Source organism: Ziziphus jujuba, chromosome 6 (genome assembly GCF_031755915.1).
Source record: "Ziziphus jujuba cultivar Dongzao chromosome 6, ASM3175591v1".
Classification (NCBI taxonomy): Eukaryota; Viridiplantae; Streptophyta; class Magnoliopsida; order Rosales; family Rhamnaceae; genus Ziziphus; species Ziziphus jujuba.
Window position 1 is genome coordinate 12497611 of NC_083384.1, and position 18686 is coordinate 12516296.

Consider the following 18686-nt stretch of genomic DNA (forward strand, 5'->3'; position numbering starts at 1 on the left):
ACTGAGGATCATTGCTCCAAAAGTAGTGGTTATTATGGCTATCTTTTCAAAGACAAATTAACTTTTTATTTTAAAAACTATATTAATATGCATATTTTAATTATGGGTTAATTATATTTTAATACCTAATAAAGTTTGCACATTGGATTTTCAAATTTAAAATATTTCATACTAAATTGTTATTTGTTTCATATTAATTTAATCTTCAAATTGATTCCCAAACTAATAGAAAGTTTAAAAATTAAGAAAAATTAATTAGTTTTTTGACAAACAATGTGGGAAATTTTTTTTTGATTCATTAGTTAATGAAAAACTTTTTTTTTTTTCAATCTGTAAACTTTTTATTAATCAATTTGGAAATTAGTTTGAAATAAATTGGATTAAAACAAAACAAAGTATAAATTGAAAATCCAATATGAAATGTAGTAATTTTGAAAATCCAATATATAATTTCATAAAATATAAATGCAATTAACTTTTTAATTGCTGACTCTCTGAAATGAAGAATACGAGAAAACGAATAGTTTGTAGGTGATGCTTTAGTATTAGCTAAAGGAATGGCACTATATTGTTTTTTTTTTTTTTAAATAATTTTCTGCTAAGATGACAACGTAAGGCTAAATTAAACATGCATATAAACAATAGCATGAAAGGACTGTTCTATTGATTTCTTCCACAAAACAACTCGTTCAAATATCGATGCTACTGATGGGCGTCAATAATCAAACACGCTTCCCATATAACAAGCTTCTTCATATCAATTCCATTCTCTAAATAAACAAATTAATAAATAAAAATGAAAATGAAAAGCAATTTCCTCTGTATATTCCACTTTCCAGGGCACACAGCCTCTTCCTTCCCATGGTACTTTATTACTATTAACTTTTTTGTTTTTTAAAAAGTAAGAAATTTAGTAAATATATTATATACCCAAAAAAAAAAAAAAATTGAAGAAACAGACCGGAACCATGAAAGTGATTAAAAATAAATAAATACTCCAACCTATCAAAAACTTGTTTTACTCTTCACCCCTCGTCATTACCTCAAGACGTGTTGGTTTCCAGCTCCTCTCTTTCATATTATATACAAAACAACAAAAACAATAATAAAAAGCTATGTCCACTAAGTTCATTCATCCCCAATCCTCCATTTAGCTAGCTGATCAATCTCCAATCTCTCTATCACTCTCTCTCTCTCTCTTTCTCTAATGGATGTTCCTCCAGAGGGACATCAACAAGGCGACATGCCGATGAACACCCCCATCTCTCCATCAGTGCCCAAGGGCGACCTGAGTAACACAGACAACATGAACATGATGACCACGAGCTTCTACTGGGGCAAAGACGTCATCGTTTTGTTCTCCGGCTGGCCAGGCGAGCACGTCGGCATGTACATCTTGGCTCTGCTCTTCGTGTTTCTGATTGCGATCGCCGCCGAGATTTTCTCGGTATCGCCGACCGTCAAAGCCGGAACGAGTCCGGTGGTTGTCGGAACCATCCAGACCGGCGTTTATGTGTTCCGAATCGGTTTTCTTTACTTGGTCATGCTCTCTGTCATGTCCTTCAACGCCGGTATCTTCTTGGCCGCTGTGGCTGGCCACTCTGTCGGATTCTTCCTTGTCAAGTTTCGTGCTTGTGCACTAGCCAACAGGACCAACAACGTTCCCAAAGTTTGAAATTTCATTGTCTATGTGTTTTGTTTTCAGTGTGCTTAATTTATCTCACAATCAAAAAATAATAATAATTTATCTCACATCACCGTGCGTTGTGATGTCTAGCTATTATGGTGTGTGAAAGAGTGCTCTTTGTCTTTGTTTGTAGTTCTCACTTGTGGGATCATCTTGGTTCGTATTTCTGTTGAATGTAATATACTGTAGAGAAAAAGAAAATTGCACTATTGTCTTATGTGACTTCCAAGTTTTTATTTTATTATTTTTCTACTTGACCCAGTTGGGGCGATTAAATCGAGTACCTTTTTTTTTATTTTTTATTTTTAATAATTTGCTAATTTATTTGGAAAATAACAAAAATCTTTCTCCGAAGTCGACTTTAGTCATAAATAATACGTCTACTTCGTCAGCGCGTAAAAAACTTTTTTCCGTTTACTTGCAACCAAACAAAAAATAATAAAAATGACAGATGCTCCACTCGGCTGGATTATTTCGATGTTCAATACCATCAGAGCTCAAAAACTAGAACTTAACAGTCATAATAATAAATAGAAAAAAAAAAAATTATCAAATAGAAATGAAAAGACTAAAATAAGAACATTCTTTATTCCATCTCTTTGAACTTTCTATTTCTTTCTTTCACAATTTCAGGAGTCCTATTTTGGGTAATCCTATAATTATGAAATGAACCAAAAGTTTACTCTGCATAATATGAATTACATACCTGCCATTAGTATTTATTTTTTAAAAACTCAACAATGATCACATTCACTTTTTCCTCTAATCAGAGTGACCACGTCCATTTGGTTATAGCATGCAGAATTCCCTCTTAACAAGTATTGCCCGGACTCCAAAATTAGACGCTACCTCACAAAATGGTACATCTTCGTAACCCGAGAGCTGAAAATATTCTACTACCAGTAGGCCAGAAGAGGGAGAACCAACCCCTTTGACGTGCACCATCCACAGCTTCTTGAGATTCATCTGAACTGCTGCCATCTGAATCCTCCTTCTCCGCATTCTTCTTCTCTTCACCTACATTCTGATCTTCTTTTTCTTCAGTTCGAGCTTCTGCAATTTCCCCTGGCTTCTTGTCAAAAAGTCCCTTAAATTGTTTCCGTTGTTTTGTCTCAATCTCCTGCTTATGAAATAGGACGTATAAAATAATGATTTAAGACATAAATCACTTTACTTCATTAGAAAAATTGATGCCACTTTACACCCACCTGCTTCTTCTGCTTTAGTTTAAGAAGAGCAGCTGTTGCATCAGGTTCTGACGACTTGTCAAGTTTTATCATCTAACAAGATCCATAAGCAGCTTCAGAAACAGTGATGACAATCCCAATTCTCACATTTATAAATAACTGAACTAGAAGAAATACCATTTTGAAATCACTATTTGCTTCCTCGAAATCTCCAGATGCCATATAGGCCATACCACGTCGGTACAGAGCCTTGACATGTCCAGGATTAGCATCTATAACCTATTTGGTTCAACCAGAAACAATAATCAACACCCGAAGTCAAGGAATTAACCATGGGCTATGGCCTGCGATGTCTATTAAATTTACCTCTTAAACATGCACCACACTACAAGAGCCCCACATACTACAAGCACAATGTAGTGTCTTTATTAAGAAGGGAATACTTTCCTACCTATTAATTCAGATAATATTGTAGTTCAATTCATTGCTTGTCAACTAACTGTTTAACTATGGGGCTTCAACGTGAAAAAAGTAAAATAATAATATAAAATAATCAATAGCAGTGAAAATAACAATGATAACTACAGGTGTACATAAAGAAAAAGAAAAAAAAAAAATATATATATATATATATATAATATCCTTTTCAGAGCCCCCAGGAACCTGAGGCATTACTTTATATTCCACTTTCAAGAACAAGTCAATAAATTGAAGACAAGGGATTGCTAGAAGAGAACGAGGTGGTCCATCTGAGATATATCCTTGCCGTACCTATTGAAGAGATTTGCTTATGAAACAGACAACTATAAAAATTTGAAGTCACAAGAATTACCTTATTGCATGTTTCAATGGATTTTTTGCACTCCCCCATCTTCAGGTAGCATGCAGCCACATTCAGATACAACAAATTCTTCAAACAATAAAAAATAAAGATAATTTCAATCCTAAATAGATTGCAACAAGTTGGAGAAAGCTAAAGATATCGAATTATAAGAGTCAAACAATCAAAGAACAGCCACCCCTCCTTCAGTAGTCTAAAAGAAAGTTTGAAAAGATAACATAAACAAGACTTACACGAGTATTTGCGAATACTTTCCCTTCCTCATCATCTTGTGGATTAACATGATTAAATTCCCGAAGTACCTGTTTGCAAATACCACACAACACAGGTGACAAATTGAAAGCACAATGGAGCATTTGCAAGAAAGTTATTAGAAAACAATTAAACAAAAAATCGACACACAAAAAAGTTTCTGATTTCTCAGATGAATAAAATTATAAACACAGAATTGGAGCATAGTATCAATTCATAGGATTTTTCTTTCAAGGAAAAGGAAAAGTTATGACTAACTGTTTTAACTTTAAACAGCATCTAAATGCCAGTGCATGCAGCAAATGAAAAGCATTGGTTATATTAAGCATAACCGCTGTTACAATTGAAATTCTAAGAGCCAACTCAATTTTATATCATCACATGGCCAACTAAGTAATGAAATTGGCCCTGAAACAGCAGTTGCTTATATTATCATTTTGCACTGATCTAAATGTGTATGGCATAAGTGGAAGTTTTTCATCCAATAGAAAAAACATTGATAAAACAACACAATTGAAGTCTAATCTCAAAACAAACGATATAAATTGAGCCACAAGGAAAAATAGAATACCTTATCATACTTTGCCTTTGCAAGTTCATATTTTCCCTCTTTGAAAAGCCTGTTCCCCTAGAAATGAAAATGGTATCATATTTTTAACTTCTAAAGTTCCAAAGCTCAACCACCCTCACCACAGAGGTAAAATAACAATAAAAACTACACAAGTGAACATGTTAGACATGTTCATATGTACATGTGCACATACAAGATTAATACTATAAGATACCATGTCTAAGGATCCACTAGCTGCTATATGGCCAAATGTGGCAAAAAATAGTAGGTATGTTAATGCATACCGTGTTTCTAATCTGCTCTGCATCATCCATTATACTTTGAAAGTTCATTCCAGTCCAATCCTGTAATACGGACTAACATATAAGAACTACATCCAACATCTAAAAACCTTCTCAATATTTTGGTTGGTGAAAAGGAATGAAGGATCCACATCGGCAAGATGAATATCGATTTTTATTCTAATTACCAGATAAAGTCCAAACACTTTAGGCTATATCATTTGAAAATTTGCTCATGATAAGCCTACCTCCTTACAACAATTTGAAGGTAAAATAAGCTTTTACTTTCAAAGACATTTTGAAGGTAAAACACTAAAATGTTCCAACATAAAATACCAGCCATGGGAGCAGTTTCAGTAGGTGTTCAAAATTAGCAAAACCAGTATTTCAAAAGGCAAGATGATAGCTTGAAATTTTTTAGTTATTTATTTTGTCTAAAGGATGAGATAGATTTCTCATAGCCAAATAAAATCTTTAATGAGAATTCAACAATTAAAGATAATATTATATAAAATACACCTGTAAACCAAAACAATCTATTGAAAAAATAAGCAGATTTTTAAGAAGACATTAGATAATTAAAAAACCTTCAGATGGACAAGTTTCTTTTCTTTGTTGGGGATACATACAAAACTCTTTGCAAAGTTACATTAATGCTCCAGCAAGTTACCTTTGGCATCTCAAAACCAAGAAGCTCAATTTCCCACATAATATGGGCACCTTCAGGAACATTAGATGGCCTAACAATATTGGAAGAATACCAGTAACCATTTCAGTATGAAACAACATGAGACAAACAGAAAATTCAAAATATAAAATGGGACAATAACAACAATATATACATTCTTTTATTACTGTGGATATATATTTTAAGGAAAACTAGATTTGAGAAAGCAACCTAGGAAACTTGTCATATGCATAATCAGGAGGGCATGTGACAAGTGCTATCTCCCCAGGAAGCATTAAACGAACACACATTTCAAACCCCTCGGGCACCTGTCAGCCAAAATAATGGTCTCACAGAAAGAATCGAATAATCAGAACTTAAATCAGAAACAACATTTCAACATAATTTGCATGAACTTAAGTCTGCAAACTAGCCATTTTACACAGTGCTATTTCATGTTGGTCTAATCTCTAATTCATTAAAGAGTACAAAAACTGAATATAAAAAAAAAAATAAAGCTAAAAAATCTAAACTATTTCTTGAATTCTTCTGGAGATTGTAAAAAACTCACAAGGCCTTCTCCAGAACTGAACTCCAGTGGCTGACCCTTGTTATCAGTTCTTGTATCATAGAAGACCCTCTTTTCTTCATTTAGAAGCATGCCTTTGTAATGCACACGGAGTAGACTGTCATGGAGAGGGCAATCCATAGGAAAATCACCTAATTATTCACCATATTATGAAGATATTATATTTGATACATAAGTGTAACAAACATAACAATAATATGGACCAGAGAAGTACAACCAGGAAAACAAGGGAAGGTAAATTGAAAGAAAAAGAAACTCCAAATCCAGACCTTTTCCATCATGAATACGGCGTTTTATAAGTCTCCCATCACCAAGCATGTCCCTCACCTGGCAATGAGTAACCAGAAAGTTTAGTTGAAGATGTATAATCAAAGAGTTAAATTATGAACTTTGACTACCACACAAATCTATGAATAAAAGAAAAATAGAAGGCAAAAAGACAAGATGTTAACTACAAGTATAAAGTGGGAAAAAATAAAAAAGGTATTGATAGCCAAGGGACCTAGACAGTTGCTGAACAGAGTACATAGCATTCAAAAGAAAAAACATTACAAGATGCATTTTCCTCATATCTTCAATTTTTCATCTTCTGGTCATTTATCGTTTGCAATGACAATATTGGAAGAAATGCTGCAGTTAAAACAATTTTAAACTATCCTTAGAATTATTGGAATTCTGGGAAAAATTATTATGAATGTGAATCAGCATAATGATCCACTATAAAGTAGTTATCATCTTATCGATGCATGAGCACCTACCCTGGTAGCATCGAGTTGTCCAACTGAATGGTAACAAGTTGCAACCAAGTGTATGCTGGCACTATTTAATGTTTATAGATGAATTAGGAAATGGTGCACAAATATATGGTATCAATTACTGAAATCATCACTAGGATCAAACGGAAAGGGACACTTAATCAACACACTATGAGCCATAAAAGAATTATTTTAGAAAGGTCATACCTGACATATTCCACATAATTTGTAGACTAATTAAAATGCAACACTAACAAGACAACCATTTAATATACCTACTGAACAAATTGGAGAACATCAACAGAGAAACAAGTTGAAATGTTGGCAAATTAAATTGTCCAAAAGCTCAAGAATACCATATGTTTGGCAGACAAAGTTCTTGCATATGCATGGATAAATAAGCAACCATGATTTGCAAAAGAAAAAGGTCTGCACACCTGAATAAAATGGACAAGCTCCACATCAAAGTGAATTTCGTCAACATCTTCTACCCCAGGCATAAAAGGCGACTTAGTCAAGTACTGACTGGTAACAAATATCACCGCTTTTTCCCCCCGTGTCATGGTTCCAATTCCCATCTCAAGACCTTTAGGTACCTATCGAAAGAATGTAAGTGATGAACACAGCATAATTTGTTGCCAGAGTTTCTTAAATTAAGAATATTATCCAGTATTTCTAGTGATAAAACGAAATGTATATAGTGAGCGCAATACATTCTTACGGAAATTCAAATATCAAAGTAAATGAAGAAACGATGCAACAAATAAATTGAAGAATTAAAAATAGATAAAAAAAAAGAAAAAAAAAAAAAGGAAACTATTACAGACCTCTGACTTTCCAAAGGTAAAGAAAAAAGGTTCTCCTTGAGTATGAGAAATAATCACTTTCCCATCACATGTCTTTGCAGAAATCCTGAAATTAGTGATATTACTTTCTTAGAAACTATAAGCACATCCCACAGTTTGCAGTTCAACATAACCACAAAATAATTATTGAGGGACTTAGGGGAAGGGGATGCAAGAATGGATTCCTACCAGGCTTTTACTTCATAAGGTTCCCTTGGTGATTCCCAACCCTGTCCTTCAGTAATTACCTGTTATTTTACATGGACAACCAATTACATAGAATGATAAAGATGTTATCAATTATAAACAATGTGAAATGAATATTTTTCACCACCTTTACAATATTCTTCACTTCATAAAAATCTTTCTAGTTTTGCAAAGTTTCAATGAGGTTTTGCACAACAGTTTCTTTTCCAATATCAAGTTTGTCCCTATGATATGTAAGATGATCTTCCATTAGACATACAATATAGCACAATAATTTCGTCAACCCATGTTTCACACCTACTTGTTCCCTATGATAATTTTACAGGCTGCCCAGATCCGGCAAAACCACAATATTCAGTATGCAGAAACTAGAAATCGTAGGAGATTAATCACAATAACATTCTATTCTAAAAGAACTTCTCATTCAGAATTTGACCTTTCAAAAAATATTAAATGAACTTCACCAAAATGATAAAGAGTTCCAGTAAGTCATAATGATTTATTACCTTCTTTACAACTCCCAAATCTTCACTAATGACCTGAAAAACAATACAACGAGCAAGATTATCAACAGTAGAAGAGAGAGAGAGAGAGAGGCCGGGGGGAGGAAGGGGAAAAAGAGTAGATGAGGAAAGGTCAGATGGAGTTAATGAATTGTTATTAATGCAATCCATTAGTTCAAGACAAAATATCAAAAATCTTTAAGTAAACCTCCGTGAAGAGTTATAATATTTAGGACAATTAAATGTCTAAAACCTACTGCATAAAAAACAAAGTTATATGAGAACAAATTCCACAGGGAAAAAAAAAAAAAAAAAAATCATTGCTGCTCATAATAAATCCAGAGTCACCATATTCTATGGCCTAAAAAGTATGAATTTCTGTTTTGACATTCTTGCCTTGGCTTTGAAGAAATCTATCATCTCAATCTCAAAATGAAGTTCATCTTCTTTCGGAAAGTCACTACGAACTGAAACTGGACAATCATCCTCACCATAGTGCAACTGAGACTTCATCTTATACTGAAACAAGAAAAGAACAACCTATTAGAGAGCATAAATGTAACTAGATTTCAATTCATAGGAGATGTGTGGCCAGTCCTATTCCTTTTTCCTTTTCTTTTTCCCAATCTTTTTTCACTTGAAGAGATATTCGCAAATTCAAGAAAACAAAAAGTAATATTCGCAACCAAAAAAAAAAAAAAAAAAAAAAGGGAAAGTCAACTTGATAAAAAGCATGCATATTGACAGCCCGTTGCTCCCTTTTCTATTAATATATACCCTCTACTGTCTGAGAAGCATATAAGTGAAGAGACAGAAAGGACAACTCTCTCTAACAAGGAAGATTTACCATTGCTACTTCACCCTTCAACATTGTTGGAAGTCCATCCAGCAATCCCAATATCATCTTGCTTTTTCCCAAAACTTGTCTTATTGGAGTGCCCTTGCCTGTAAAGTAGAGGTATATTCAATCAGATAGTAGAATAAAAAGGATTTGTGAAAGCTGAAATGATCAAATTATCCTCAATACAGATTGAGAAGCCAAGGACAGTCAAGAATGTTGTTGCTAGAGCCCAAGTTAATTCTTCCATAAGTTTGAATTGCAGTAAAATAAGAAACAGAAAACAATGAAAAGTATGAGGAACTTCACATCTCAAGTCATTGGTTAAAGAAGCCAAAACTTAGTCTAAAAACATCATCAATCGAAAAAAAGTACTCGGAGATCAGACCAATGAAAGTAAATCCATCATAAACTTCATCACTTTCGAATACAATAGATTCTCTTTAGTTTGAGGACGCAATCTCCTCAATCTGGCAAAAATTTCCTAATCTTAAAAAGGTGGCAATCTTTAAAATGTTTTTTAGTGGTAAACAATCAACTGACCTCCATATTCTGATCTTGTAGATTCAACAACAACTCCATCCAATGTCCGAATAGTACAATGGTATATGACCTGCAAAATTAAAACCGTTACACATTCACTGTTATCACTTCCATAAATTCCACTCAATTTACCATAAACATTTAAAAATTTCGCAATTAAAGCACCCGAGAAAAGCATAACCTGATCACCATCTGATGGTGTTGAGTCACCTCCACCAGGTCTCATCAAAGCTTTCATCAAACTTCCAGGAGTAATTTTCTTTCTCCTTCTCATTCAAAGATTCAATTTCAAGTAGCATTGGTTTCATTATATTAATCAGGAAAAATAGAAATAAATAAATTAAAAATTAGCAATGAAAGACTACCTCTTATCATCCTCAGAGGGTCCTTTTTTCTTCTGTGGTGCAAATTCCTGTTTTGCATCTTCTTCTACAGCCATCTCCGATCAACGTCACTCGGTAATCCCCAAATTAATGTACAATTATCTGAAACCTAGACAATGATTAACACATTGACACTGAATTGAGTAATCGAACTAAAAATTAAAAAAAAAAAAAAATACTCAATCGCCCAATTACAAAGCGCTTGAGCTGAATTGGCAAAAATAGCTCACAAAAAAATTAGAAAAATTGATAAAAAAAGATTACATTTCCATGAATTCTTAATCTTCATTTCAATGAAGCTCAGGGAATAATAAAAATTTAAAATAATAATAATAATAATAAAAATAAAAACTCCACTCGACTGAGCATAATTGAGCCCACTGGTTTAGCTTGAATGCAATCAAAAACTTTCAGACACTAAATTGTAACTTTTCTCCACAATTTCCCAGCAACCAAACGCACCGACAAACACAAAGTAACAGAATTTAACTGAAAGACGGAAGCGGTCGGTTTAAGCGAAATCAAACCTGAAATTCGGAGAGTTGAGAAGGAAGGAAGACGGACTGACCGAGAAAATGCCTCACAGTTAAAAACTCAGGGCAGAACTTGGAAGTCATACAAGCTCATTTACGACTTAATTAGTAATTACACACATTTTTTATAGTTTATTTATTTATTTTTATTTAAGAGATAAAAGTGACCGTTGATTTATTTACTGATAGATGACAAATTAGGTTACCCACTTTTCAACCATTCCAATGGCTAAATTTGTTTACATGAAACTGTGCTCAAAACTCTAAAAAGTTGTTTCAAGTTTCAAATTGAATCTTGGAACTGTATTAATTAGATCTATGCTGTAATTTGACTTTACCTGAGAAGTTGAGGATCGAGAAGTAGATGAAGATGGGGTACAGTTAATTAGTCATATCCTAAATAATAATTGAAAGCACATTTTAAATGTATAATAATAATAATAATAATAATAATTCCTAGCAAAGGTTAGAAAATGGGATGAAAATTAAGGAACATATAAGGCATTTTTTTAAACATCCGCTAAAAATTTATATTGTTTGAATACATAATAAAACAAAAAACACAAGGCAAAAATTTCTCACAAAATCGTATAGAGACCCCCATGTTTTCACAATCTTGGAAGTCCAAAAAGTGTTGGTTCGATTAGAGACCGCCCATTAGACCATGTTGGACCCAGGTAGCACCGACCCGTTATCCTTCCACTGCCAGGAGAGGGAGGTGGTCGCTGCTCTGTGAAGCCAGCCTCACGCGGTGCCCTCCACACTATGAACCATGGAGAATGGGCCTTCGCCCTAACCACAAGGCTCTGGCTCTTGGCTTGGAACGGGCGGGCCAGAAGTTAGCAACGCGGGATCCGATCAAATGGGCTGTAACAATGTCACAACACCTTAATGCCCCGACTCCGGTTATAGGCGCTCGTTACTAGGCCCGGCAGCTGGACGCGCTTCAAGTCTAATTTATGAAGAATTAAATTCTTTAGAGACTTTTCAATGTGGGACATTGGAGCTCCATTTTTCTACTAGTCTAAAACATGAGGTCTGTTTTCAGTGCTTGGAAAACACGAATTGCAGAGGCTGGTGGAGATTTTCGTCTGCTATTATTGGAAAGAAATTGAACTTTTAAGTAAACCTGGGTCTATTTTGGTAGAAATTAGGAATGCAAACCAGCTTTCTTTTCCAAACTTTGATGAACCACACCAACCAAACCTTGACCAGGAAATGTACTGTAAATTTGTCAAAAGCTTTCCTGCTTGTTTCGAGCTTGAGAACTGTGAGCAAAATTTTTTCAGTTGGAACTCATTACAAGCTTCATCAAAATAGTTGATTTTGTATACACATACTAATTTATTGGTGTTTGGCTCAAACAACTGGAAACAAAAGCAACTGTGATTTCAGATGTAATTGGGCAGGATCAGATTTTTGATGTAAAAGAAGAAGATTTAGAGAGAGATTTTTCAAAGGAATTATACTTTATTTAAATTTTTCATTTGGCCAGATGTTTAAAACTACGTCTGGATGTTAAAGAATGTTGTAAAACAAACTAAAAATAGATTGAATTTCATTAATGATTACAACGCTTTTGTTTTAAAAAAAAATAAAAAAATATATATATATGTATATATATACATATATATATTATTTTAATAAGAGAATTCTCAAATTATGATCAACTTGATTCATGTATGTAAATATATTTATCTGTTTAATGCTCATTATTTATGGTGTATCTAGGGAAATGATGAAAAATAAAATTTACCATTCATTCAAACTCTTTCTTTCTCATTCATTTCAAAAAAACACAATGGAAAATAAAGTTGGCAAGTTAGATCATTGGAAAGTGCAACTAAACAAATTGAAAATGGGATCGAGTAATACCATACCCCACTTGCCAAAATCAATACCATCCAGTGGCCCTTCAGGAAGATCCACAATTGAGTTATTACCTATAAAATAATCTTCAATATATGCTTTCTTTGTAATTCTAAGAATTATTGAATATTATGAACTAACATATATGGTATTATACGATTAGATTTTAATTTATTATAGAGCTTCCTAGGTGGCTTTTGTCATTTAAAATGTTGTGTTAAAACAATAACCAATTGTGTTTGAACTATAACGACACTAAATCGTATATAGGCGCAATAAGCGTGCCTAGACAATTCATTAACACATGTAATAAATCTCCAACTGGTACTTGTTTGTGCCAAAAAAACAGCTTAATTAACAATAATTACCACTGATAGCTTACAAATTCTAGATTTACAGTTTCATGATAAAATTCTTTATCTATTTAAAGAAAAACTCATTTTATATTTATTTTTTTTTGTTTATTTACTCATTTTATTAATTTGATATTTCTCGTTCTTTTTTTTTTTTTTTTTTTTTCCTTCTAGGTGCTGGTAAGTCCACATTAGAAGCCAACTAGAATGCAAACAGTGTCCCACTGGTTGATAGACAAAGACTCATAAATATATATTATGAATGAATTTTATTGCTTAATTAATTTGTTACAACATGCATAATTAAATTTTACAGAAAAAAGATGAAATAATTATTTGCTTAAGAAACCATATGTTTTAATTAGTTTTAAAAGATTGTTAGTGTAACACATATTTGTACATGTTATTGTATTTTTCATTTTAGATTATAACAATGTTTTCCTTTTTTTTTTTTTTTTTTTTTTTACTATTTGTTGTTATTATTGATGAGCATGCTAGGATGACAAATACATATTGAATTATGTATAGATTTTTAACCATTTTATAACAGTCAATAAAACTAACACATATAAATTCCATTGATATTTCATCTTCATTGGTGATAAATGGTATTTTTTTTAATCTTCTTTTTGCTTGATATAACACTTTTTTTAGACAGTTATTAGTTTGTGAAATTGTTTTGTTTGTTGCCGAATGTATCATTTAAACTTGTAATAAGAATTCTTCTTTCAATTGTTACCGGCTAGTACAAGCATGTATTGCTACGTTATTTTAAGACTTAAAGAGAGTTTTCATTCCAAGAGTCGATCGTCCATTATTTACAAGTAGGTGATCAAATGATAAAAAACATATGTATATGCAGTTTATAAATAGTTTCAGAAAAATATACAGTTTATAGATATGTTTTTTTTATTTAAAAAAAAAAAAAAAACCTACTTTTGTAGGATGCTATTGAGTTGTCATCTAGAAAAATAAATTGAATTGCAATTAATCCCAAAGTCTAGGATTATCTATTTGGTCATCTAAAACAAAGAAAATGGTCATATCCAATTAAATTAGTTTAAACTATACTTGGGAAAGAGAGAGAAACTATATATCAAAATTTTTTTTTTTGGGGACATCCCATAATTTTCCATTGTTTGAGTGGTAAAAAATAAAAATAAAAAAATAAATAATAATACATAAACATAACAACATAACGAAACATGTATTATTAAAATGTTTACTTTTCATAGAAAACGCATGAGATTCTTTTGTTTTCTGTAACAAAATTAAAACTTCGTACACAACTTTAGACTATAACAAATAAGACTAATTTAAGTATCCAAGAAAAAAGAGTCGGTGGCCGAGTAATCCCCAAAGAGACAGACCCAAGATAGCTACAAAAATTGCCAACTTAAAAAAAAAATAAAAAAAAATGATAAATTGGATTTTTGAAGTAGAAAACTACAAAGGAAAGTGCTAGGCAGCTTCGTGCTTTTAATTTTTAGACCAATTATATTACTTATTTCGTTCCACGTCATCTGCTTAAAATAAAGTTTCATATTTCTTAAGTTTTGATGACATTTCGTATACGTGAGTAGTAGCCATGATTATCATGTTAACACATAAATAACCATTATTATGCCAACAAATTCCTATCAAGAAAGTTTCAAATTTGAAGAGTATTAATATGACTAATAGCATTTTTAGCAAATAATAATTATTCCTGACACCAATTTATAGAATTTCATTGGAATGTACGGTTATGCTTACCTATCTATTCATTAATTAAAGAGGAAAAAAAAAAAAAAATCGGCTGCATTAATCTTTCAATTCACTAAGATAACATTCCAAATTAGCAATTGAGAGTCGCAAGCTTGCATATACCACGTGCTACTCACCATAGCATCCAATTCAATTGAGTAGCGTGTGATACCACAACATAATTGCGTGTAAAACAAAACCAGGAACGTTTTCTTCATTTTTTTTTTTTTTAAATTTTATTTTGCTTTTCCTTTTCTTTTTTCCAAAATTTTTTCACTTGAAGAGATATTCGCAAATTCAAGAAAACAAAAAGTAATATCCGCAACCAAAAAAAAAAAAAAAAAAAATAGAAAGTCAACTTGATTAAAAGCATGCATCAATACAAACAGCCCGTTGCTCCCTTTTCTATTAATATATACCCTCTACTGTCTGAGAAGCATATAAGTGAAGAGACAGAAAGGACAACTCTCTCTAACAAGGAAGATTTACCATCGCTACTTCACCCTTCAACATTGTTGGAAGTCCATCCAGCAATCCCAATATCATCTTGCTTTTTCCCAAAACTTGTCTTATTGGAGTGCCCTTGCCTGTAAAGTAGAGGTATATTCAATCAGATAGTAGAATAAAAAGGATTTGTGAAAGCTGAAATGATCAAATTATCCTCAATACAGATTGAAAAGCCAAGGACAGTCAAGAATGTTGTTGCTAGAGCCCAAGTTAATTCTTCCATAAGTTTGAATTGCAGTAAAATAAGAAACAGAAAACAATGAAAAGTATGAGGAACTTCACATCTCAAGTCATTGGTTAAAGAAGCCAAAACTTAGTCTAAAAACATCATCAATCGAAAAAAAGTACTCGGAGATCAGACCAATGAAAATAAATCCATCATAAACTTCATCACTTTCGAATATAATAGATTCTCTTTAATTTGAGGACGCAATCTCCTCAATCTGGCAAAAATTTCCTAATCTTAAAAAGGTGGCAATCTTTAAAATGTTTTTTAGTGGTAAACAATCAACTGACCTCCATATTCTGATCTTGTAGATTCAACAACAACTCCATCCAATGTCCGAATAGTACAATGGTATATGACCTGCAAAATAGAAACCGTTACACATTCACTGTTATCACTTCCATAAATTCCACTCAATTTACCATAAACATTTAAAAATTTCGCAATTAAAGCACCCGAGTAAAGCATAACCTGATCACCATCTGATGGTGTTGAGTCACTTCCACCAGGTCTCATCAAAGCTTTCATCAAACTTCCAGGAGTAATTTTCTTTCTCCTTCTCATTCAAAGATTCAATTTCAAGTAGCATTGGTTTCATTATCTTAATCAGGAAAAATAGAAATAAATAAATTAAAAATTAGCAAGGAAAGACTACCTCTTATCATCCTCAGAGGGTCCTTTTTTCTTCTGTGGTGCAAATTCCTGTTTTGCATCTTCTTCTACAGCCATCTCCGATCAACGTCACTCGGTAATCCCTAAATTAATGTACAATTATCTGAAACCTAGACAATGATTAACACATTGACACTGAATTGAGTAATCGAACCAAAAATTTCAAAAAAAAAGAAATAATAATAATAATAATACTCAATCGCCGAATTACAAAGCGCTAGAGCTGAATTGGCAAAAATAGCTCACAAAAAAATTAGAAAAATTGATAAAAAAGATTACATTTCCATGAATTCTTAAGAATTCTTAATCTTCATTTCAATGAAGCTCAAGGAATAATAAAAATTTAAAATAATAATAATAATAATAACTCCACTCGACTGAGCATAATCGAGCCCACTGGTTTAGCTTGAATGCAACCAAAAACTTTCAGACACTAAATTGTAACTTTTCTCCACAATTTCCCAGCAACCAAACGCACTGACAAACACAAAGTAACAGAATTTAACTGAAAGACGGAAGCGGTCGGTTTAAGAGAAATCAAACCTGAAATTCGGAGAGCTGAGAAGGAAGGAAGACGGACTGACCGAGAAAATGCCTCACAGTTAAAAACTCAGGGCAGAACTTGGAAGTCATACAAGCTCATTTACGACTTAATTAGTAATTACACACATTTTTTATAGTTTATTTATTTATTTTTATTTAAGAGATAAAAGTGACCGTTGATTTATTTACTGATAGATGACAAATTAGGTTACCCACTTTTCAACCATTCCAATGGCTAAATTTGTTTACATGAAACTGTGCTCAAAACTCTAAAAAGTTGTTTCAAGTTTCAAATTGAATCTTGAACTGTATTTGGTAACTTTCCCATAATATAATATTAATTAGATCTATGCTGTAATTTGACTTTACCTGAGAAGTTGAAGATCGAGAAGTAGATGAAGATGGGGTACAGTTAATTAGTCATATCTTAAATAATAATTGAAAGCACATTTTAAATGTATAATAATAATAATAATAATAATAACAAAGCTCAGAAAATGGGATGAAAATTAAAGAACACATTTAAGGCATTTTTTTAAACATCCGCTAAAAATTTATATTGTTTGAATACATTATAAAACAAAAAACAGAAGGCAAAAATTTCTCACAAAATAGTGTAGGCCCAGCTCATGTTTTCACAAGCTTGAAAGTCCAAAAAGTGTTGGTTCGATTAGAGACCGCCCATTCTACCAAGTTGGGGCCCAGGTAGCACTGACCCGTTATCCTTCCACTGCCAGAAGAGGGAGGTGATCGCTGCTCTGTGAAGCCAGCCTCACGCGGTGCCCTCCGCGGTACGAACCTTGTCATTTGGGCGAAGAACCATATAATATGGCCTTCGCCCAAACCACAAGGCTCTTCTGCTCTTGGCTTGGAACAGATGGGCCAGAAGTGAGCCTCCCTAGACCCAAACAAGTGGGCCGCGACAATGTCTCAACACCTTAATACCCCAACTCTGGTTACAGGCCCTCGTTACTGAGCCCGGCGATTCGGTGCGTTTCAAGTCTAACTTATGAAGAATTAAATTCTTTAGAGAATTTTCAATGTGGGACATTGGAGCTCCATTTTTCTACTAGTCTAAACATGAGGTCTGTTTTCAGTGCTTGGAAAACACGAATTGCAGAGGCTGGTGGAGATTTTCGTCTGCTATTATTGGAAAGAAATTGAACTTTTAAGTAAACCTGGGTCTATTTTGGTAGAAATTAGGAATGCAAACCAGCTTTGTTTTCCAAACTTTGATGAACCACACCAACCAAACTTTGACCAGGAAATGTACTGTAAATTTGTCAAAAACTTTCCTGCTTGTTTCGAGCTTGAGAACTGTGAGCAAAATTTTTTCAGTTGGAACTCATTAGAAGCTTCATCAAAATAGTTGATTTTGTATACACATACTAATATATTGGTGTTTGGCTCAAACAACTGGAAACAAAAGCAACTGTGATTTCAGATGTAATTGGGCAGGATCAGATTTTTGATGTAAAAGAAGAAGATTTAGAGAGAGATTTTTCAAAGGAATTATCCAGACATACTTTTAAACATCTGTCCAAATGAGAGACAGACCCAATATAGCTAGAAAAATTGCCAACTTAAAAAAAAAAAAAAAATAAATAATGATAGATTAGATTTTTGAAGTAGAAAACGACAAAGGAAAGTGCTAGGCAGCTTCGTGCTTTTAATTTTTAGACCAATTATATTCCTTATTTCGCACGTCATCTGCTTAAAATAAAGTTTCATATTTCTTAAGTTTTGATGACATTTCATATACGTGAGTACTAGCCATGATTATCACGTTAACACATAAATAACCACTATTATGCCAACAAATTCCTATCAAGAAAGTTTCAAATTTGAAGAGTATTAATATGACTGATAGCAATTTTAACAAATAATAATTATTCCTGACACCAATTCATAGAATTTCATTGGAATCTACGGTTATGCTTACTTATCTATTCATTAATTAAAGAGAAAAAAAAAAAAAAAAAAACGGCTGCATTAATCTTTCAATTCACTAAGCTAACTTACCAAATTAGCAATTGAGAGTCGCTGGCTTGCAGATACCACGTGCTACTCACCATAGCATCCAATTCA

General features: G+C 32.8%; 2 protein-coding genes across 9 annotated transcripts; one reads left to right on the top strand and one right to left on the bottom strand.

Moving 5' to 3' along the window:
- Positions 1-1025: 1025 nt before the first annotated feature.
- LOC107430683 (copper transporter 6) lies at positions 1026-1904 on the top strand. Its single transcript, XM_016041546.4, has one exon. The coding sequence runs from the start codon at positions 1208-1210 to the stop codon at positions 1673-1675; it is 468 nt and encodes a 155-aa protein (XP_015897032.3). The 5' UTR covers positions 1026-1207; the 3' UTR covers positions 1676-1904.
- Positions 1905-2247: 343 nt separating this feature from the next.
- LOC107430670 (peptidyl-prolyl cis-trans isomerase PASTICCINO1) lies at positions 2248-18156 on the bottom strand. 8 transcript variants are annotated; one of them, XM_060818543.1, is made up of 21 exons: positions 17207-18156; positions 16039-16158; positions 15855-15939; positions 15674-15743; positions 15140-15237; positions 8782-8904; positions 8389-8421; positions 7865-7923; positions 7658-7742; positions 7268-7426; positions 6345-6402; positions 6058-6206; positions 5718-5815; positions 5490-5559; positions 4823-4882; positions 4539-4595; positions 3949-4017; positions 3707-3784; positions 3052-3153; positions 2896-2967; positions 2248-2807 (listed from the first exon to the last, which is right to left on the bottom strand). In XM_060818543.1, the coding sequence occupies exons 2-21, from the start codon at positions 16110-16112 to the stop codon at positions 2538-2540; spliced, it is 1869 nt and encodes a 622-aa protein (XP_060674526.1). In that variant the 5' UTR covers positions 16113-16158; positions 17207-18156; the 3' UTR covers positions 2248-2537. The 8 variants fall into 8 exon arrangements, with proteins under 8 accessions (XP_060674526.1, XP_060674525.1, XP_060674524.1 ...); XM_060818542.1 differs by having other exon boundaries at positions 16039-16165; XM_060818541.1 differs by having other exon boundaries at positions 16039-16138; positions 16599-18156.
- Between the last annotated feature and the right edge of the window lie 530 nt (positions 18157-18686).